The 24007-nt window shown below is 45.0% G+C and overlaps 1 protein-coding gene across 2 annotated transcripts in view; it reads left to right on the plus strand.

Moving 5' to 3' along the window:
* Positions 1–24007, plus strand: part of LOC142817837 (metabotropic glutamate receptor 5-like) — a 441308-nt gene that overhangs the window by 297186 nt on the left and 120115 nt on the right. For both annotated transcript variants that reach the window (XM_075895691.1, XM_075895690.1), the window contains 3 exons: positions 1531–1723; positions 4635–4943; positions 6565–6754. In XM_075895691.1, the coding sequence (XP_075751806.1) occupies positions 1531–1723; positions 4635–4943; positions 6565–6754 (692 nt within the window). The remainder of the gene's footprint in view (positions 1–1530; positions 1724–4634; positions 4944–6564; positions 6755–24007) is intronic.

Consider the following 24007-nt stretch of genomic DNA (forward strand, 5'->3'; position numbering starts at 1 on the left):
TGTCGTAAGGTGGGAGGTCTTGAAAAAAAAAGTGAGTCTTTAAAGTACGTGTTATAAACTGAAGCCAATATTTCTGCAATTTCTTTTTCCTTTCAGCGATGTTTCCTATTTTAAACATCGCTTTGGAGACCATTGCGGAAGAATAGCGCACATAATCAAATCGCGTGATGAGTTTAAATGCTTTGGGGACTGAGGAACCTCACTGTACACTTTGAGGTAGCCTGTATATAGGCCTCACCTGGCTGTAGCACGTACGGAAAAGGATGTTATCTGAGTGACCAAAACATCGAGCAGTTAGAGCTTCTGCTGTATATTGTCACCTTGAATGTCCACAACACGACAATATCTGATAAAAGTGAAACTATGTTTCGTATTCGTGTTAGAAGTTTAAGTTTGCGACTACTTTTTGTGCAGAAAGTACCTAGACTTATCGTGCCATAACAGACAGACACTGTTTCGCAAAGATACACATGATTTCTTCATATAAAACGTACAAATAAACTCCTCACAAATGAGTACTCCAGCGTAATTTCAACTTCCTCTCACTTCACGTTACAGTATGCGGCTCTGCTAATGAGTTTGGTGGAATCGCGCAAGATGGCATATGGGTTAAGGAAGAAAAAACTGACAACTACCCATTTGTAGCACAAGAACTACAGCCTTCATAACACTTTTAGCTGAATGATTTATTGTTGTGTATGAGTGTGTGCTTCTGTAACGGAGCTAGATACAATGACGTAGTGTCTTGATGTCCTCAATTACGTGTCTTACGTGTGGTTAAAGACGCGTGTCTGTAACCGCATACGTTTAGAACCCTATGCATGCCTTAAACCACGTGTTTAAGGTATATTGTCTTAATGCACGCATTGTCATGTACTATATGCCGGAACATTGCCGGCACCAATAGCTGGCAGAATGCTTCAGTTTGTTTCTTTCTGATTCTGGAACGCCTCTACTCTGAACTCTTATCGTTTCTTTCGGAGGAATTGTTCTTCCTTGGGAGGAAGAATTCCTGCGATAATGATCGTGCCGCTTTCTGTCCGTATTTGTCAGTCGCATTCGATTAGTCTTCCACCTGGCCTGGTTCCTATAGCCAGGTCACCTGTCAATATCTGATTAGTGCATGTAATCAGTATGTGTTTACTATTTCTATGTGTTTGTGTATGTCCCATATGGGTGTGAGCTCTTGTATATATGCACTTCCTTCTAACGCTGTAAGTTATGTAAATTTTATAAATATTGATATTTGTACATATTTTCTAACATCTTCACCAAGTCTTGTAAATTCTGTACATATATCATCATGTGCATTGTCCATATTGTGAATAGTGTATATGTGTAGCCTAGGTAGTTATTACTACCATGGACTATGGACACCTTACGGACTTGGACACATTTGTTTAAATGTGTAATGTATGTTGTGCTTTGTCATTTGTTTGTAATTGTGCTTGTTGTACGGACGCTCGTTCCTTAGGTTTGTTGCTTCCCATGATAGAATAAACTTTTTCTAAACGCATATAAATTTCGCAGGAGGTTGCTGCGGGTCTGCGTGCTGCTTCTGCTCCTGGAGATGGCGGCCGAGCGGCACGGGGCCTTCGCCGCCGTGCCGCCCAGCGCCCAGCGGCAGACCGGCAGCATCCCGGGAGACTTCATCATCGGCGCCCTCTTTCCCGTGCACCAGTCACCGGACGCGAAGAACGCGCAGACGCGCACCTGTGGAGAGGTACGTCTGTTGGTTCATCGCTTACTGCGAATGCTCCGTATGGCTGTGCTTCTGATTGAAACAGTTGGGGTAGCTACGCGCTGGTAGTGCGAAGAACGATGAAGCAGTGGAGCTGATGGCCTTCTTCTCCTCCTTTCCCTCTTCAATAACTTTACTAACCTTTCTCTCACCTTGATACACTACTGGGGAGACTATACTATGCTATGTTGACCAATCCCCTCAATCCTTTCCAAATCCTCCTCTTGATTTCTCCTTTTATGGTTGAGGGTTGTCCGTTGGAGTCGTCGTTGGCGTTGCGCCGTAGCCGCTTCTGGTGATAACGTGATGCTCATGAAGATGAAGAACAAGCGCGTTCTAGACCACACATTTTCTTTCTACCATCACGGCACAACACATGCAAGGTACTCACTATACGCCAAGACGATGACAGTCATGGCGAAGATGATCACGGACAAGGATGGGCTTGTGCAGTAGATGAAAGAGGGAGAATTATTTTATTAGAGTAATGGCTAAATTCAATTCCACAAAGCTGTAACACGTCAAACAAAATTCGCAATTCAACACAACACACTACTTTTGACTAATAAACATTGTATATAGCTGTACTCCACTTGGCACGCATTTACATCCGTAATTGTGGCATGGGTAATTTACGGCAACACCAGATTATCCCACTGCTTCACCCACTCATCGTAATCCATTTGAGGTATATGACGCGTTTTTATGTTATACTATACGTCGCTATGCTATCCTTAACACTGTTATCTCCTCCATTTTCTTTTTCTCATCCTCACAACACTCCTCATCCTCCATTCCCTTTCGCATGTCTAGCTATACTGTAAGGTATGCCTGGCGGTGTTATGCTAGGAGCTTTTTTTTATACTGTGAATATGATGACATGCGTGAATACGATGTTAAAAAAAAAGATCACTAGACCGTGGCCTCCGTGATTAGCTCCAGACGCAGTAATCGCACAGGCAGCGTAAATTAAAAAGGCAGCGGGGAAACTACGATAAGATGCGGCATGTTGCAAACGCGAAGTGAAGCAGCCTATGGTTGGGGCTTGTCCCTTGTCCGTCGTCGTAGTGACGCTAGTACTCGGAGCGCCCATTAGATGGCTACGCGGTAGAGCACTCGCTTTATGGCTAGGTGGCGTGAGCTATCGCCCGATCTTAAGGGCACAGCCGGGGACATCCATCGCTTTATCCTTCGCTGCACTCCAGCGCGTGCTCTGGTATGAGTGGAGACTTCTAGCGGCACTGCGTTGCTTTGTATAATAAACGCGCTTAGCCTCCTAGATGGCTCTGTGATAGAGTGCTCTCTCCGCTCCGCGTCTGTTTTGGCAAGAGTGGAGACCACTAGTGACGCTGGGCTGCTATGTATATTAAAACATGAACGCCTGCGGTGAGGAATAAAAGCACCTCGTTGCAAAACCTCAAGTCGACCCATGGCTGCTTCGAACACTATTCAGGGTCTTTTTAACGGGGAGAGCAGCCTAGCACTTGAGTGTGAAATTCAGCCATGAAACTCGTGAACTCGCCTTGAAATCCGACTGATGTTTTCTTCTGTTTATAAAATGCTAGGCATACTTACAAATAAAGCTTTGCTGCATTCGGCTGAAATATTGTCTTCGCCTAATGCGGACGTGTGGACGTCCTGCAAAACTTGGCACAAATATCCCGCTTCGATCCTCAAATCAACAATGCAGAGATGCATCTCGCAAGTAAAACACACTATCTTTTTAGGTAAAAGCGCTTGATATCGAGTACGTAAACGCAAGTACCATGTTGCTGTGCCACAAGTTACATCGTACCCGTGCTCTCTTGTCTGTACGTGCCGTTGAAGTAATTTTTGTAACCCGACGCATTTCTGCTCACCTGAACTGCTTGTACTTGTATGCAATCAAATTCCCTGTACGTGTCTATTTCGCCCGACGGGGTGCTTGATTCTACACTCGGGTCATTCTTGGTATGGTATACTTGTATTATTACACTTCAATCCTGCCTGTGTCACTATTGTATCTGTTTCATGCAGACGTCTTATCTCTTACAAGGTGTATGTGTGAACGAAGGGGAATGTTAAAGACTTGTTTTTCTTGGTCAAACACAACTTTATCAAAACTACTTTCCTTTATCGTTGTACGTACGTCGATTCTGTTTTTTTCTTTTCTTCATGTCTTCATGTAACTTCTTTCGTCTATGATCGTTCGGCCCCTCACCCCTTCCCCAGCACAGGGTTGCCAGCTGGTCTGAGAACTGGCTAAACTCCGTCTTTCTCCTCCTCCTTTCGCAGTGTATATTTGTCCCTCTCTGCAGGTATAGAGCCTATTTACATTTCTTTAAATTACCTTATGTTGCACTTTAATTTACCTTCTGTTATTTCTCTTCCTTTTCTCGCAGTTTTATGTTGTCCCTCACTGCAGGTATAGAGCCTATTTACATTTCTATAAATTACTTTATGTAACACTTTAGTTTACTTCTTTTATTTCATTTCAGTTATTCATATTAAACATCCCAGAGGCGTGTTACTAAGCGATGGTTATCTAAACAAAAATTACAAAATTTCTCCACGAATGAATCTTGTCCTTTCTTTCGTGAAGGCGGGTGAGGTGGTGATGGAAGTGATGTGGTGGGGAAGGCCGTTTGAGTCTTTGGCTGTGCGGGGGAAAATGATGATGAGCAAGTTCGTGCAATTAGACAAAAAACGTTAAAAGAGTGGCATGTGCGCAGTTAAATGCGCATAGGTGGTAGAATTTGATGTGCTTGGCGAAGGTAACTGTTATAGAAACTACGATATAATAATAAGCTCGTGATGTGACGGTGATGTGCTAGTGCATGTAATTTAATTGTGAAGTTACGTTTGTAGACTACATTACCGACCTATAGACTCACCCTACTCGTCGCGGGCGCAGGTCCGCGAGCACTACGGCATCCAGCGCGTGGAAGCCTCTCTGCACACCATCGACGACATCAACCGCAGCGACACCCTGCTTCCCAACGTGACGCTGGGCATCGAGATCCGCGACTCGTGCTGGTATTCGCCCACGGCTCTGGAACAGAGCATCGAGTTCATCCGGGACGCAATCAGCGCCCAGGAGACGAGCGGCGGCGGCGGAGCGAACGTCACCGAATTGCCCGCCGTCTGTCCCAAGGGCCCGGCGAGGCGCGTCAAAAACTTAGTGGGCGTCATAGGACCTGGCTCGTCGGCCGTCACCATACAGGTGGGTGTGAAATCGTGAACGTTCTCCCGTTCCTGCTTTAATGGGCTTGCTGCGGAGAGTTTTAGTTTTATACCACCAATATACCCCGAACGATTCCCAAGGCCGGGTTGTCATTAGTGTGGTGGTTACTTCGAGCATGTCTAGCGCCTTTCCCGGTCCCCCTTCCCACCGAAGAAATTAACAAACTCGATAAAGTCCAGGGCCTGATCTCTCAAATCCTGGCCTTTCAGAAGGTCGGCATGAGGTTGGGCAGGTTTAACCTGACCGTTCCGAATGGGCCTAGCCAGGTGACGTCGAGTCAACTCGTGCCTATTGTGGACCCAATAACATTGTCTCACTTACTCACCTCACCCCGCCGCGGTGGCCTAGTGGCTAAGGTACTCGGCTTCTGACCCGCAGGTCGCGGGTTCAAATACCGGCTGCGGCGGCTGCATTTCCGATGGAGGCGGAAATGTTGTAGGCCCGTGTACTCAGATTTGGGTGCACGTTAAAGAACCCCAGGTGGTCAAAATTTCCGGAGCCCTCCACTACGGCGTCTCTCATAATCATATGGTGGTTTTGGGACGTTAAACTCCACAAATCAATCAATCAATCAATCAATCAATCAATCAATCAATCAATCAATCAATCACTTACTCACCTCGGCTTTTTCGCTTCTATAACTTATCTAGCAAAAACATTGGCCCCGTATCTGCAGGTTACACTGCAAATGTCGTCGAGATCTGGCGTGTGGAGAGAGTGAACAAAACGTTTATTTGATGTTCTGCGCAAGAAAATCGGTGAATAGTGTTCTGGAGGCGCTGCGTTAGAGTGCTTCGAACGTACAGCGGAGGCACGTCAGTTATATAAAAAAGAGACTCATGAATGTTTACGACGGCTTTTCCCGATAATTCGCGATACGTTCATCAGCTTACCTGCAACCGTTGCTCACTGCGGGAGCACACAGGTGGCGACAAGAACTTATGATAATGCCGCCCTTTCAGCATTGCTTGTACTTCTCTTCTTGCTTATTTTTCAGTTACTTTGTTACCAGATGTTGCTGTTGCACATTACCGCATCTCCTCAAGAACAGCGTCCTTTATAAGGACGCAATAAAACATGAAACTCTTTGGCCTGCTTTCGTCAGCTTCTCTGGGAACCATGTTTTACAGATATTCATTTGGAAGATCATTTTTATGTGGGTCATCAAGAACAACAGCATCCATCCCATATTCCCACAGGCTGGCATACGTCAGTTTGAAGTGGAAGAGCCGTTGTAGTGCGGCCGCTCTAATGTGAAAGTTCAAGACTGCGTGGTTCTGTTGCTAGACAGTATTCATCTTGATTGCGCTTGGTCTAAGTGTAATCATAGTGTAAGTAGACTTGTGCCTAAGCTACATGCTATATCATTCAAATGAATGCATCAGTGTGTCGTGACTTCGTTTCTGAAAAAAATAATACTTAAGTGAATTGCGTACCTGTTCGTGATTCCCCCAACTTCTATGCCATACATGAGAAACCAATAAATGAGCATTGTAACAAACAAAAACATCAAACAAGAAAAAAAGCAGCTAACCAACAAAGTAGTTGCGTATTGACGATTTAATCTTTTTCTTTCCTCCTCATCCTGGTGGGCGAGCAGGTGCAGAACCTGCTGCAGCTGTTCAACATCCCGCAGATCGGCTACTCTGCCACGTCGCGGCAGCTGAGCAACAAGCAATTCTTCAAGTACTTCCTGCGCGTGGTGCCTTCCGACCAGTACCAGTCGCAGATGATGGTCGACACACTGCTCATGTACAACTGGACCTACATCTCCACCGTCAACACGGAAGGTAAGTCGGCGGTCGCCGCCTCTTTCCTTCCTTCGAGAGCGGTAGCTCTGCTACCAGGCGAAGGCTAATGCACACAAGACTTTGTGTGCTGAGTTTCCACGGTTAAGAGAACAACCCCCTGACACGATTACAGATAGATATCACGATGCATTTGGCAAGGGGTAAGAAGATGAACCTACAATCACGGTTTTTAATGTCAGTTTGCTTGGCAAGCATTTCGCACAATTGGAACGTGATGATGGCCATACAAAGGTCGCGCTTCCTGTGTCTAATCGAGACAGACTAATGTTTGATAATTTGTGCGCTTCACCCAGCTCCACTGGTCGTTGGCCTTTGCAGTAACAAAGCCACGCATAAATGTTTGGTCATTTTAGGCCTGCTTATAAACACGTGGCTGTGATTATAAAGTCCTGTTTATAAATGCAACGAAACCGTACGCATGCACTCCGTACGAACATGAAAAAAACAAGCAGAACAGGACAGTCAAAGCGTGCACTGTTGCTCCTTCTCAATGCCCCGCCTTCTTTACACTGCATCGGAAAAACGACGTTGAAAAAGCTTTAGAACTGCGTTTGCTATACGAGATTGTTGACGGCATTGAAACACCTTCAAAATGGCATTGAAATTCCTACTTGGTTGCTTCGTATAAAATTCACCGCAAAATTATGAACATTTTTTATGGTGTACAGGAAAGTGCCGTTATGAAACAGCAAGAACTGACAACTGACCGCTCCGCTGCAGAGCTCTGCCAACACTTGGACGAGGCATCCTACTAAGGAACCTATAGGATCTAGTACTGGCTAGCATGACGGATTTCCCATGGGTGTATGACCCCCATAGAGTTTCCTAAAATACTATTGGGGACTCTGCTGCGATCATTGGGTCGTGCGTTCCCGACGTATCTAGTAGTAGTAGTAGGAGTCGTCGTCGTCGTCGTAGCTGTAGGTAGCCACCTCTCGTTTAGTGTTTCGAATTCGCTGGGTGATGGTACTTGTATATGATGAAGATATGATGAAAAGATGCGAGATGGTGGTACTTGGAGCGTTCACTAGATGGACAAACGGACGCATGGACGAAGAGACAGACAAGCAGACAACGTACGCACAGACGTATGGACAGAGAGACAGATGCCCGGATGGACGGACCGACTCACAGACCCACGCAGAGACGGACGCACGGATGAATGGAAGCACGGACGGACTGACAGATGCTTCGCCCTACTCATTATCAATCACTCCGTGGATATGCTGTGATTTTTTTTTTCAATGAAGAAACTCACTAGAAGACGCTGCCTGCGTCGATGTTGTCTCTCGCGGGTGAGGGCGCGTTCTATTTCATTGCGAGCTGTTAGTTCAGCGTTCATCACAAAAAGCGTTCCCTCTGTTCGCCACATGACGAGTGCTGAGGTGGTGCCCTCTTTTGCGCACAAGCAAAGAGACAGCAGCAGAGGACGATGCCCGCCGACACACCGATAACTTAAGGTACTTCGCCTCTAAAATGTTCAAAATATTTCTTCGGCATTATCTGTATTCTGAACATCGGCTGTCTTGCATGGATGTCATCAAGGTTACGTAACAAGCGTACGTGTTCGCAGATTAAATACTGTGGTGTTAGGAATGCCCCGCATGTAAGCAATTAATCCCAGCGAGTGCAGATGGTTGGCGCGTACTCGTGTTTTCCACAACGCGGATCATTTTCTCAAAAATTGTTTTTATGCAAAACTAGCACTTCGAAATGCTGGGCGCGTTATCGCAGCGCTGACAGAATTCCGTAGAATCACTTTTACGTTATTTGCATCAAATATTATAACTGACACCAGAGGACTTTGGTTGTAGGTTTAATGAACAGCTGGCTGAGAGAAAATATTACTAAACATGAGCGGAGTCGTTTTTTTGTCGTTAATATTCACTGAAGACCTCGTTGGCTTTACTTGAAGAAAAGTGCGCGTAAGAGGAACTATATGCGCAATATGCAATGAATAATAGATGCTGTCCGACTCATAGTGGGTGAACACGTCATCAGGAAGCGCCTCTTCGAAGCAGAAAACAGTGAAGCATTAGCATGATTGAAACTGCTCCATGTCGCACACTGTAAAGTAGAGAGAACCGAGGCGGGTGGCTGTGGGCGACTTCTTTTATAAACCTAACATCGATCAATCATCCGCTTGGAGGCCAGACAAGGCTGCAGTGTTGTACTTCAAGCGTTGAGTAATCAAGAACTTCCTTACCAACGTCTGCGAGACCCGGTTAGCCGACACACGTCTTATGCAAAAATTTACAGCAGCTTGATCGGTGCTGTAGAGAGAGAAACATGGCACTCAGTCATCGGGAAATTCCTTAGATAGGCGGGGTTTGCCGACGAACCAGGCACGAAGGCTGCTTGAGCTGTGAACGTTCTGCAGACAAAAACAATGACACAACAAAGCAACAGATGAGGCTTATCCACGTTCGTAAATCATGACTCCAGCGGGAGCTCCGCTTACTCTTTTATTAGTGAGAACACTGAGCTCATGGCCATCAGGAATATTTCGAAAAGCATTAGAAAAGCTTCAACGTTCTTTTGAAGGCACTAACATTTGTGATCAGTACTGAGAGAGCGATATCGAAACTGTGCGTTGTGCTTGTGTGGAAGCAATGTTAAAATGAAGAATTTCAGCCTCGCCAGCTGCTGGGCTGTGTAAATGAGTGTGTGTGTGTGTTTTAAATATTTACTTTATTAAACAAGAAAGTGGGATTAGGTAGCTGTAGTGAAGAAATGGCTATGACAGCTAATTCAATAATTTTCTTGTTCAATTTGAAAGTACAAAAAGAAGAACGAACTGCTAGAGACTACAGAGGTGGTTAATATTATCTCACTATTCAAATACTCACTTCATCTCTCTTCATTAGACAGCGTACCAGGCAAGTTTTCATTCCCCTTGTATGTAGTGTCATCTGGTGGCTAAATTGAAGTGCCCGGCAAATTGCCAGAGAGCAAATGAACGTTAAGAGAGCAAGTGGCTTTTACATTGTGGCTACTGGTAGTCTGTAGTAAGTGCATAGGGGCTCTGATTTTTTGCTTTTTGTTTTTGTTTTTCACATCGAAGCAGTTTTTAGTCGAGGCTGCCTCGTCCGTAGGCGTAGCTCTGGTCACGGGATTTTGCAGCGTAGCGAGAGTAGGACTCTATAAGAGAGGAAGGGCTGCGCCGTACCAAGATGAATGAGGGCGAGGCTTTGTGGAAATGATGAAACAATAAGATGTGCGCTCAGAGCGGGAGTGTCCAGGCTCAGTGGGAAGGGTGCACCAATAATAGATGCGCTGAGAACGAACGATTGTGTTGAGGCTCACTAGAAAGGGTGAGCCACTGGAAGGCTCACAAGCGTGGGTGAGGGTGAATGTGACAGAGGGGGTGAATGTGACACAGTTTTGACTGTGTTCGCAAAGTGGTGCTGCCGCGTTTTTTTCTCGTTATGGTCTCAGAATAAAGTCGCGCTATTTGCGAACATTTGGACCTTTCTTTATCACATCACTAGCATGCGTCATTTCTAAACTACAAATTGTGAAGCAGGGCGTGTGCTCAGCTTACGGATATAACATAGATGAAGCTACAAAAAGAAAATTCAGTGGTTGACTACGGCTTCGACAAAACTCAACAAAGAAGCTAAAAGAAGCTTGAATGCGCAGGCAAAAGTCGCAAGTGATTTCTACTTCAAAATAATTATAGAACCTCTCCCAGAAGGCAACCCTGATGAGATGCGAAGCAGCAGTGGTGCGCACGGCATCGACCTTGTTAATTCGGGCGTCGACGCGAGTTCTGGAAAAAACGGTTTCAAGGGAAATTACGTGTAGCACTTACTCGAATAAATGTTTGCTTGAAACGCAAAGCTAGAGGAGGCGGGTTGGGTTTCGTGTAAGTTTCATCGCAGATAAACGAGCCTAAAGAGTGTTTTCACTTGACGCGTGGTCCAGCGTTGCGCATGGTGGAGAGGGAGAAGCGAGAGAGAAGTGTGTTGCGAGCGGGTGGAGGGGCGGGCAGCTGTTGCGCATAAGGAAGAGAGTGACGTCAACGCGCAGCTGATAGTTGACCTACTTGGCACTGCTAGAACACCTGCGGTGAGAGGGTTCGTATGGATGTAGGGGACATTGTTACGCAGTCTAGTGAAAGAGCTTTTTCGCATCTAATAATTTAGATAAGTTTTCGCTTTATAAAAGTGCACACCGAACTGAATATCCAAAGGTGGTGATAATTAATTGGGGACGGTCGCAGTGACTGTGAGCCACCAGAGCATAAGCGGGGCAGGCATGACGCCATGCAACGTTAACCACTGCGTAGAGGCGTCATGGCTGTCTTATCTTTGAGCCTTGCCGCTGCGGTACCACGTGAGAAGGCGTATAACGGCTGCTTCGGCGGCGCTTGGTTGTTCAGCCTCGCGATGGGTGGCGCGCTTGCTGGGCCATCTGTACGTGTGCTTCAGTGGAAGTGACAACCTGAATGCCATCGTCGAGTAGATACCGCTACACCGCAAGCTGTGAAAAAATCTCAAGCAAAAACCCAGTTTCCTGCTGAAACATCAGGGCAAAAGGAGGTCACATTAGCCCAATATAAAGCCCAGCAAGCGGGAAAGCTCACCAACATCTCAGTTGTTGCAGACGCCGGCCTTGTTTAAGAACACCGACAAGGTAAAAACATCAAGCTTTAATGATATCGTATGCGTAATTCTTGCCAAACCCAGCCAAACGTGCCTTAGGATATTAAAAAGTCGGCCTACGAGAATAAGTTTTGGCCAGTATTTCGTTTTTCCGCTAGAAGGAACACACGTGGCGGCCTTTTTGTTTTTTTTTTTCGTTCAGGCCCCTTGCTCTATCCATTTTATTCACCCTGTCTCGTTGATCTCCGTTCTTCGAGTCGAAAACCATTTGTACTCTCTCCACCATCTCTTAACTTTTCTAAAGCGAGTTCATTGCGTCCCTAGTTTTTTCTTCTTAAACATTTATTTTTTCACAACCTTGTGTTCCGGCAATTTCGATGACAAAAGTTCGAAAAACAGCCACCAGGGGGAGGAATACACGAGAGTGCGGGTCAGCCAGGAGGAGATTGAACCCTAATGCATCCGAAATCACGGAAATGTATGCTTCATTATTGGCTTTGTTTGTTTCTTTCATCTTCTTTATGTTTGGTAGTCTCCTCTTCATGCGAGGGTGTCGTCGCCATTCTACAACCTCGGCTCAGTTTTTCTTTCGGCGCGGTGGCCTGTTACGCCTGGTCGACGTGCTTACTCGCTCCACCGAGCACGTCGGAGCGGGCGCAACAAAAACAAAGAAGAGAACCGAGAATAGGGATAAAGGGAATAAGGACCGAGTGATGGTGGCGTGAAAGGGACAGGATCCGGGGGACAAAGAATGGAGCAGCAACGGCACTCGTCTGCTTGAACCGCGGAGGCATTAACGCACTCCTTCGGGGAATCGGGTTCTTCCGGGTCTCCAGGACCGCACGGGATTGCTACAGGGCATTTCGCTGCTGCCCCCCTGTGTTGGCACTGTGCTTGGCTTGGCACCCGGTGTGACGCGACCTGCCCGATACAAGATGGTGGCGTTCGGGTCTACTTGGCCTTGTACGTGTGTGCGAGTCTCTCAGGCTCTGGCAGAGATGTCACCTCCCTCTTTCTCAGCCGCCTCATCTCCCTAGACTCCTTCGATGTCTTTTGTGGGTGACATGACATGGCTTTGGGCAAATGCCATTCGTGCCATGTATGGATGAAGATGATGAGAGGAAGACGAAAGGGGACTCGATTCTTGTGTATCGAGCTCATGCAGCAAGCACGCTACGGACGACAATGAAGGCAATGCATAATGAACGTTATTGTTTTGTTCACTGTTAAGTGGGGCATTAACTTGTGCTGGATTATTAGTAATGATGGATGATTGTGATAAATCCTTCGTGAAAATAAATGGAGAGTTGATGACAAAACACTAGAAAGAGCTCAGATCTCAGCACTCAGCGCTTGCACGAGTCGAACCCGTAGCCTGCACATTATCTTTCGCTGTTTTCTAGCAACTGAAGATGTGCAGTGATGACTTCGTTTTTTCTACTATATTGTTGATTATCTTTATAGATGGATTTACAACATTGTGCTGCGAATGGAACCCCAACCAAAACATTCCAGCCTTTACCCATAGTTACCCTTCTGTAGAATAAATTTACCAGAACAAGTTGTTATTAACGAATGGTACGAACTACCTTTTTGTACGCTATATATATATATATATATATATATATATATATATATATATATATATATATATATATATATATATCACGTTTCCCATGCGCTGAAATTCTACAGAAATGTGAATTAGGTCACGTTTGTTTTGTGAGCATCACGGTGTTACGTGTCTTGCGTCGAGTTGTTTGGTCAAGCGTTAACAGTATACATTTTGCTGTTGAATTATTTTCTTGCATTTTGTTCGACGTGCGCTGACACGTTTTCAGGGGCGAAGCTCCCTAAAGCGCGGGTCGGTCGTCACGTGTATGTATGCATGTATGTATTAACCACCTCACAGCATATCCACGGAGTGTATGATGATAAATGGGGCGAAACTTCAGAGGGTTCTATCGGCGAACTGTGAATAATCCGCTGGCAGCGTCCGTCCGTCGTCTGTCTGTTTGTCTGTTTGACACGCGGACGGATTTATGAATAGATGGACGCACGGACGGATGGACAGACGAATGCACGAATGAACGCATGGGTGGACGGATGGGCGGATAGATGCATGGGCGCACGGACGGCCACACAGACAGATGTACGGACGCACGGATGGAAGCGCGGATGGACTGATGGACGCTTCGCCCCATTCATCATCATTCACTCCGTCAATATGCTGTAATTTTTCGTTCTTACCGTCACGCTTTTTTTTCTGTGGTCGTCACTTTACTTCGCTTACTGAGATGTGCCACCTTTTTATATTTGAACCCTCCTATTTACCGTTCATTTTTAACCCCATGTTTCTTACAACAGCGGTGCAGTTATGATTGTCGTTATGCCACGTCGTGACACCAGGAAAATACCATCATCAATAAGGAGCACGTGATCTCTTCGTCCTCTTTTTTTATCTTCTACTTGGCTCCCAGGACGCGCGGGCCCAATCTGTTTGGCGTGGGATGCAATAACTCAAATGGGTGAGATAATCAGAAAGGGAGATAAAAAGAAATAGAGAAAGAGACAAAAATGCAATTATTAAGAAAGACATACAAAGGAAGAAACACAAAAGGGACACAGAAAAAAAACAAGCATAATATTGTATGGCTTGTTTGGCTATTGTATGGTAAGCATAATATTGTATGGCTATTGTCAAGCAAGGGCTGAGAAATGTAAGTGAGGGTGAGTCGGAGGGAAAGGAGAAGGCAACGCTGCCACCTCCGCTGTTATCACAGGTTTTGCAACACTACCGCGCAGCTGCCCAGTTTTTCACCTAGCAGTAGACAAACATTTCCCCTCGTTATTGTGGCTGCTGTGGTAGTGATATCATTTCCTCCTTTGTAGTTTGCCAATTTGATGTACACTGTGAAATAAAATAACGTTATCAGAGGCGGTGCCATTAGTTTACAGCGGCGTTGATAGAGTCGACGGTAGTCAATGGTGGCCGCTCTACGGTATGTGTAAATTTGATGTGAGCACTGAAATGAAGCCGCAAAACTTCGTAACAGTGGTCGAACGCCTGTACTATATGGTTTACACGCAAACTGAGATTTCATCACTTCATTTTTTTTTATCAACGTTTGCTTCACCACAGAAAGTGTGCAAAGGTGGTGAAGCACGCTTTTCAGTGAATTGTTGCGTCAACGTCATTTTGCTCATTTTCTCCGCCTACCGCACCCTATACCTGCGTAATGAATTTCATAAAGTGTTCACGCAACATATGCACTGAGAGAAGCGTTTCAAACGCAGCAATGAATAAGCAATAAACGATTGGAGCAGCACTCACACAAGTGGAACCATATTGCCGTGAACACACGCGTGTTCACTGTATGGTGATGGGTGTAGGGGAAAGAGTGCAGCTACGCATGTTACACACATAGAAATTGCGTCACAAATTACGTAATAAACACTACCCATGCCAAAGTTTAGCCAATAGCAGCCTTGCCATAATCAAAAATCTCTTAATGAAGAACGCAATGTCGAGTACAGTGGCACATACCTAATCTCACAAGAGCTGCTTGTGGCGCTAGTGTCTGCTGTAGCTGCAAGCATGGCGAGCCTTCAAACACGCTAATGATAATACGAACATAGATTCCCCGAATCTCGAGCCTCGTGGAATCAAAACAAATTCACTACTAACTTACTATTTCGAACAAAATAGCGTGCTAGAAGCTCAGCAATGCGTTGCGCCTGTGCATCTGCATGGAGTAGACCTGTGTTCCACGTTTAGAAAAAAATGGATATGCACCATCATTTGAGCTGATAAAGGTGCGTGAGTTTTAGAAAACAAAGTCACACAAATGATTTAGCTCTTTAGTATGAATCAGACAAAATCGAGAACTGCCCGTCATTCTTCAAGACTTCTGAACGACTGGAGTGTCATAGTTCATTCCAGTCATTCTTGTAGCCATAGTTACGGCAGCACAAGTACGTGTACTTCCGCCTTATGGCCGTCATCACGCGTGCTGCATAAGAACATAGGAATTGGCTTTTTTTTACAAACGCGAGAAAAAAAACGCACTTTGACGTGGCAGCACCTTGATGGAATATGCCCATTAAAAAACCGTAATACAAGCGTGCCTAACGAAATGCATTTTCTTTCCCAGGGATCTGAACTTAATCATACTGTACTGCCCTTCGATCTTTGTCATTATCTGAAGAGAGTGTCTTCTAGAGCGTGCGATATAAATGATCAAAGTGCTGTATGACACACTTCTAACTTTCATAGGCGCCCTGCATATCCCCGCCTCGTGGCAAGGCTGCCCACGCAATGTCAGCAATAAAATTGCTTAGCAACTGTGTTGCGCGTAACTGAACCGAAAATGTACCCGTCGGACGTGATTACCAAGGCATGAGCGGCGCCGCATCGCTTTAATGCACGAGGAAACTCATTCAGATTTCATTACTTTTTCGGCGTAATCTCGATGTCGTGCGCTGACGTCACACTTGTAGAACCGGTAAACTCCACAATCGCTCTCACGATCACGCGAAAGTGTACTTGTACAGCGTGTACTCGAAGGCGGAACAGAAAGATGAGGACGTTCATTCTAGAAAGTACAAACCATCTCCTAGTGAGACCACGAGACCAAGGAAGAAAGAGAAAGAAAGTCAATTAGTGCACATTGTGGAGAATATCTGACTAGTAAATTACGTTAGGTCCTGGAACACGGATTCTGATTACCTTCGTTCGTATATGTCCGGTTCCAAATTTGTCGTAATTATCGAATACGATGGTGCTTCCCCACGGGTCCTTTTCTTCGCGGATATTTCTCGGTATATTAATGTGCACTTCTCTGTCTTTTGTCTCTCATGCATCTCACTACTCTTAAGCCTTCCCTCGCCCTCCACGTCTTTCCCGCCCTTTAGTTTTTCTTTCATCCCCAGCGACGGCTTATCAAGAAACGTTTCCACAAGAAGAGGAGGTTTATTTCTATTCATTATCAACGCGCTTATTATGTTCAATGTTGACGTATACCTTCAGTCTTGCATCCACCTTTCATCTCTTCTCAGGGGACATGTTCCTCTTTTGTTTTATTCCTTGGTATTTCCTTGCTTCTCGTTCGCTTATCAATTCATTTGTATGCACGCGCGCGCTGAGTGTTCTATAGTGCACGTCTGGTGCGAGAAAAAAAATCACAAGTAATGACTCGCTTACAGGTCCGACAGCACTTGTGCACCCAGCGTGCATAATCGTCAGGGAGCAGGGTTTAGCGAGAAAAAAAAAAAAGAACTTGGAAGACGAGCGAGAAAGAAGAATGGACTCGTTCTTCCGCATATTACGAGGCAGTGAAAACAGGGATAATTGCGTGGTTGTTTTACGCGATCAAGTGTGCAGAAGCGTTCGCTTATCCTCTTTCATGTGCATGTTTTCCGCTCTCCTGACAAAGTTCCCTCAACAGCGACAGGAAGGAGAAAGTAAATATGAAATATTTATCGCGTTTTGTCTTCATTTCACTACGTTCTTCTTTTATTTGAGCATCCCTGTGAAAACTTACTGTCATCTCGCTATCTGGCGTCAATGTTTTCGTTCCAGAAACTCCGGTGCCCATATCAACGTCTTTCATGAGTTCCCTAGGGTAATAACAAATTTCCAGAGGAAGCGGGAGTGACGTCAGTCGAGTGCCCGGAGCGCACAATCATACGCAAGCTTTGATGTAATGCACATCACTTCTTGAGTGAGGGGTCCCCGTTGCTAGAAGGATCTTCGTGGCTAGCACTATCGAAGATAGTGTCGTGCTATGAAATACGCACCCATTTTGTTGTAAGTTTCATATCTTTTTTTTCTAATGAGTTATTTCACTTGGAGCTTCATAATCTTCGGAAATCTTACGGCTTTCATGCGTCTAGAGTGTGACAGAACTGGCAGTTTAGTTAGTTTGTGGAAGTCTCGTGGCGGATTGTCTTCATCATCGTCACAAATTGTATCCTTCATCTTGCTGATTAAGTAATTAAGAAGCATTCTGTCGACGTTCAATACTTGCCTCTGAACACGTTTTCAGCGCTCTTTAAATCACAGAAACACTCCCATACACTCGCCGCCGCCACACACACCACTTCGTAATTTTGGTTCGCATTTTTACGCTGATTCGTAAACTTTTTCGACAGGAAGTAAACCGCCTCTGAAAGTTTGGTTGGTGGCCCACATTAGGGCGACGCCTTTCACACCGCTTTCACTAACTTCTGCGTATTTTAGGCGCACGCATTAGCCGCATTTCACGCTCCCAGATGCGTAACCTACACGCTACGTGCGGAAACTCCCCCACTCGTTCCACTTATGAAGCGCAATGAACGTGCCAGTTGCAGGTGCTGGGAGTCTTTGTGGAGACAAGGAACTAGCAAATATAAGCTTACACCTTAGTTCGTCTAAACTTTAAACTTGAAAAACCTATTTCATGGTGAGTGACTAAGCAAGATTGATGGTGTCGCTCCGGCAGCTAATATGAAAAAAAGGGAACCTCTTCAGATAGTATCCGCAGAAATAGTTTCTTTGCTTTTGCGACTAGCTTTCCGGACTGAAACACGAAGTTGGTAGCAAGGGAATGAAGCCCTCAGTTACGCACCGTATTCCACTCTGCTAATTTCCAACAGATCTTTCTCTTCATAAAAGTAACGTATATATTTCTGCAAGTGAGAGTGGGGGCTGAATAGTGTATCCGGGGCTGCACATAAGCGAAAGGCAACCTGCTTGTATGAGTCGTAGTAACTGAGCAGCGGAAACCTATACTGCACCACCACGAAAGCTGCATGTTTCTTCAGAATCATTTTTATTGCGTTCTCGTTGCTTGTGTTTTTTTCTGACATTTAGTTGAATTGGTTAACGTTCGATAAGTCAAGTGAGAAGAAAAACTCTCACCACTTTATTTGTTTTTTTTAAGGAACACGTGTTGAAACGTTCTCGTTTCAACAGCGCTACTTGCATTATTTTTGAACGCTCGTTTCGCTTGAGCGAGCGTAATTACTGTCTCAACAATAAAGCTTCTTCGTATTTAACTCAAAGTTATTTATCATGACCAGATTGTGGCATATAAATAGTTCATGTAGCACGTTACTTTGGGCATTCCGTGCCTCTTGGAAACTTTGGTCGTATTCTAATTTTTACGTTCACCGAAATTTACCTGCAAGAATGTTAAGTGTATCCAAATCAACTTGTGTGTTAGGAAAGTATCCCGCCATTGTGGCCCAGTGGCTAAGGCACTCGGCTGCCGACCCGCAGGTCGTGGGATGGAGTTCAGGTCGGGGCGGCTGCATTTTCGATGGAGGCGAAAATGATTGAGGCCCGTGTGCTTCGATTTAGGTGCATGTTAAAAGAACCCCAGGTGGTCGAAATTTCCGGAGTCTTCCACTGCGGCTTTTCTCATGGTGGTTCTGGGACGTTAAACCCCAACAATTATCTACAATTATTGTTATGAGAGTATCTGGCTCAGATATCGAAAATGTTTCAAGCACTGACGAACACCCACTTATCCGTCCAATGCGATCTCAAGCTGATCATTGGGTAGAACTGTTGGAAGAGTCTTTTTCGACGGTGGAAAATACGAAGGGATTCAGTTTAACTTGTTTTGCGTTATTAGACGCGAGTGAGCTCACACGATAGCACTGACTTTCGGCGTGGGCAGCTTCTTCCATCGGCAAGACATGCGTCTCTGTGACATCGACGCCACTGACATTTTTTTTGTTCGGTGACTTATCGCCAGCACGTCAAGTCTCGATACACCCTTGAATATATGTCTTATTAGCATTTGCTTATAGAATTTTTCACGTTATAATTTTGCCTTTTTTAGGCTAAAAGTAACAGAACAATAGTAATGGTTGTTGCGTGTGCTCTTTTTGCCGGGCGACTGTCCTTTTTTTTTTCGTTTGTCAAACGTCGTCTCGATACGTTTACTATTTGTTCAAGAACTTCACTGTCTCTGATGACGCAAGCTCGAAGCCCGCCTCTGTGTGCACGGTTTCTAAATGAACAAGAAAATGTTTTCGCTCTTTCCTAACGTACCCGTCGTGGCGAACTTTTCGTCTTGCCGAAAAGATATTGTCAACAAAAGTGTCAGGTTGACGCCACGGTCAGTAAGCTTCAGTAATTTTGTGCTCTCCTTTTATGGCAGCTCTTTCGAAGCCCGAACGCACGCAGCCTAAAGCAGACCAGTTATATTTAGTTCCCGGGTCCCGACGGCACTTCCAGTGACGCACCAACTTGAATTAAATACCACCTCGAGAATCAGATGCCACGAAACTCTGCTCCTTTAATGCTGTTTCCCGAATACCGACTGCTAACCCTTTCCTCTGCGAGCGTATCATTTACGTGGCGATTGGTCACTCGTACCTCTTTTTTTTTTTTGCTGTTAATTGCATGGCATATCCTTATTTGGCTTGGGTTAGAGGTGTCGGTACCTTCCCACAAATCAGTAAACAAGAAGATGTTTGCCCGTGTCAGTTCAACTCATCGAACAGATGTCACGTATTTCACGAATTCAGTGATTTCTGTGTTGTTGTTTTGATTCTTACTCATTCAAGATTTTTTTCAAAAATTGACGCCTAAGTTAGGGTCTTCAGTCAGACGAAAGTTGTCGAGCGTGCACGAGTATACAATTTTGTTTCATTCGGCTTTCATTAAAAAAAGATAAAGCAGATGTACAGATGCGATCATTTGCATGGACAGTCATGACTGCGGCAATTGAAGTAGAATTTCAGTAAAAATTAACAACTTCTCTTGAAGGAAGTGAATGATCTTGTCGAAGTTGAACATTCACAGGAACGTTCACATGATGGAGCGGCTCGCGTCGTCACGCCTGGGTCGTTGTTTTTTCTTGCCAACTTGTCGGTGTGTCGTTTTAACAATGCAGTCTCGGCAGGGACACAGCTTTTCTAAAGTCGTGTATTGTAGCAGCGAAACACTTACCGCGTCACAAAAGGCGCACAATAAAGATGCACTTAGGTTGGCTTCACGATTCAAGTCATGTAAAGCGAATTCATAAGGGCCCAGTTGAATTTTGCTGCCAAGGTGAGTCTTAGCTCAACATGCTCGCGATGTGTCTACCCTATACTTCCCTACTAGCACATCTCAGAAGCAACACTTGCCTGTTATTCTGAAGCCTGTAGTAGTATTGTACTTGTGAAGCACTACATCAATCATCTTGCCATCACTGGGCACTGCTTTACAGTGACAAGGCTTCTCTACCGAAGGAAAGTTCTTTCCACTTTACACGCAAAGAGGTAGTTGGAGTAGTCCAATCTGTACCAGAGTGCTTACAAGACGTCGATACGCTGGGATCATTGATTGATTTGTGGGGTTTACGTCCCAAAACCATGATACGATTATCAGAGACGCCGATACGCTGGGATCGAATGAGAAAACAAATTACAGGCAGTCGCGAAACTGAACTAAATGAACGTTGCTGTAGAGTAGCCCACACCGTATACAAACGGAATGCTTATTGCATTGGGGGCCACTGGATCTCAGTTTTTGCTGGTATTCATACTCCTTCTCACCTGAAGTTGCTCACGTGGATTAGATTATAAGCAGGTGAGTAATGACTCTTCCGAAAAAAGTATGTTAATCTAAACGGGAAACCATAATGCGTTGCGCAAGCAACGCAGTGCCATCAGGCAGTAAAAACAAAATGTGAAGCCAGACGCTCCGGTGCCGTTTGGGAGAGAAGAGCTCGTATTGTATGAGGTGGAAGCGTGACTGGAAGAATGGGAATGGCAGTGCGACAAACTGCACAGGCGTGGATTCGTAAGGGTGCACCGAGGTGACCTCGCATGATGTTGGCAGCAGTCGTCGCTCGACGGAGCCAGCGGCCATTACCATAGGGAAATTAGTTTTCCGAGTGGCGGTTTCCGGGTCCCCCGAGCGGAAGCGCGTTTTCTGACTTCCGGTTTAATGCGAAATGCGGCAAGATAGACGGGGGACAGAGATAGACAGAAAAAAACAAAAATCACAAAAGTGAACTTGAGTTTACGAAGGTAAAATGGGTGAACTAGATAGAGGGAGATAGAACGGAACATCTGGAGCGTGGTGAGGGCGAATCATTGAATGGACGTAAATAAATGCAAAGCCGAGGATACGAAATAGGTGGGGGAAATGAAAGTATATATGAAGATGTAGACGAGAACGAAGTAGATAGAGGCCTCTCCAACCCTCGTCCTTTCTTTCCTTGAAACGGAATAGAGGCGATGCGATGGAACGATGTGCCCGCATTTATAGAATCGGGCCTGCATTGCATAGTCGATGCGAGTTGCGTGAAAAACGGGGACAGTGTAATGGGAAATGCAAGGGCATGGTAGTTTTCGAGTTTTCGTACACCAGGTGAACACACATCTTCTCGGGAAGGACAGCAGTAGCGTCCTTATGTGCTAGAGTTTACAAACAAATAGGTTCCTCTATGCGATTCTTTCGGGGCTGAGTGATTACTGAATAAAGCGAATATATGAAAAGCAATGAAAAACTGATTATAGAATGGAATAGTTTGTCGTTGATGGCTGTACTTAATGGCGTCTTTGCTCTTTGATGCGCTTGTCTTGACTCGTTGGATCTGGCTTGCCGCATTAAGCCAAAGACCCTCCGAACCACTCGCGTTTTCCTGGCTGTCTGTACGTTGTAATTTGGAGTTGTTCCTCTTTCGTGAAAAGAAAACAGAACGTTTCACAAAGAATCGATTTACTGAATATCAGACTACAATATCTGTCTTTACTGATAACGAAAGCCACACATGGGGACAACAATGCAAATAGGATGGCAGGACAAGGGAGCTATTTGGCTGGGTACATGCTCCATTTCTGTTTTTCTCGAACTGAACGTGGCGGCAGATTTGCATCTTGAAGCAAAGCACCTCTTATTTGTTGTGTCTTGCATGACAGCTTCGTTTAAATTTGTTTTGTTTCTCACTCATTTCGCATTGATATCTCATTACGTTCCGCCAGTGTGAAAACTGGAATCGTGAAACTCAAAGTCGTGGATCATTCTGTTTGGAGTAACGCCTGCTAGCATTATTGGAGAATTCAGGTAAGGTGATGTTGAAAGTATCTTCGATTTTTGTAGGAAGTAAGAGGACAAATAATGGCTATAAAAAAAAAACAGTGTGACTGCTAGGCCGAGTAAACTCTGATGTTTCTTTTTGTGTATGAAGTTAGCTTCCTTGCACACAGGCTAGCTGTGTAGCAAAGCACGCTTTACAAGTGACACTTTTGGTATTTCAGAAAAGGTCTGTACAAACAATTCACCACACTTTTACGCTTGAAAGAACAGGGATATTTACCTCGACGACGTGTTTTAGCTGTAAATGATATTACATGACAATTTCTATGGCACATTGGAAACTCTCGCATTGACAGCACAGCGAGCAAGCTGTTTATTTCGTTCGCTTAGACAAATCAAGCACTAACACGGGATGAACTTGAAGACCGCAACAGTTGTGTAGGCGGCACTGCCAAATTTTCCTATAAAAGAAGAAAGTCTTTATTCTGAACGCAGGACTGTTGTTTTTCGTTTGGGCGAAAATACGCTAAATTCCGTACGGCCAAAAGACATAGTGTTGGAAGTACTGGAAGAAAAAAAAAGATTGTTCCTTTTCCTTCACGCACTCTCTGAGGAGATTTCATGGCAAGAATGTTCATGATGATGATGATGATGATCATGTTTGGTGTTTACAAGTGAACGTGTAGATAACGCATGTAAAAAAAAAAAACTGCTAGGCCTGTGCTGAACTTGCAGCACAGTCACAGCAAAAGCTGAAAAAGTGGCCTTTCAGAGCCTTCTTAAAACTCTATTTGGGTAACTACCACAAACACACTTTCAGGGTACCCACTACGCAGCAAATCATTATAATTGTTGCCTACTAAGCAGGCATCCATTTGATTCGATTCCTTTGAAATGTGGCAGATACCCACTCCAAGGGATTGGCCGAGAAAACGTAGCGTACTTGTTTGTCGAAGGACATTGCCGTAATCATAACGACCTTGTAGTGTCACCATGGACTCTTCTCATATTTTACAATTCCTCACCCTCTCTACCTCGTTAAGAACACGGTAGTCGACCGGCAATATCGTTTGGGTAAACTTACTGCATTCTCTCTGTCTCTCTCTATCTCGCCCTCTATCTGTGTGTGTATCAGGAGCTATAAACACTAGCTCTTTACTTGTCCCATGGAAATGTCTCTGACCACGTAACGCATCCTTGTTTTATGCTTTGCCCGAGCCAAATTTGAGGCGCAGTTGTGTGAGTCGATGTGGCGTCAATGAAATCACGAAGTGAGTTCAGATGTCACGTGGAGTGGGTGAGTGAATGAGGGAGTGAGATTGAATTTATTCCAAATATGCAGGGAGTTTAACGAGCCTCTAGGCAGCCGGTTTGCTACCCTGCGCATGAGATGGGGAGGGGGGAGATGAAAGAGTGGAGAGAGGGAGAAGACGGTTACGCGGAGGCGGTCGGCACGCGCATGCTGCACCTTCCTTCGATTGATATTCGCGAGAGCATACATGTATTATGGTTTGATGTAGTGCGGTTGTGGCAATGCTTTTAATTAGACAACACTTGGGCTACTCAGAAAAGCATTAAGATAAACGATAGTGTGAAATAATC

The sequence above is a fragment of the Rhipicephalus microplus genome, chromosome 5, assembly GCF_043290135.1.
Source record: "Rhipicephalus microplus isolate Deutch F79 chromosome 5, USDA_Rmic, whole genome shotgun sequence".
Taxonomy (NCBI): Eukaryota; Metazoa; Arthropoda; class Arachnida; order Ixodida; family Ixodidae; genus Rhipicephalus; species Rhipicephalus microplus.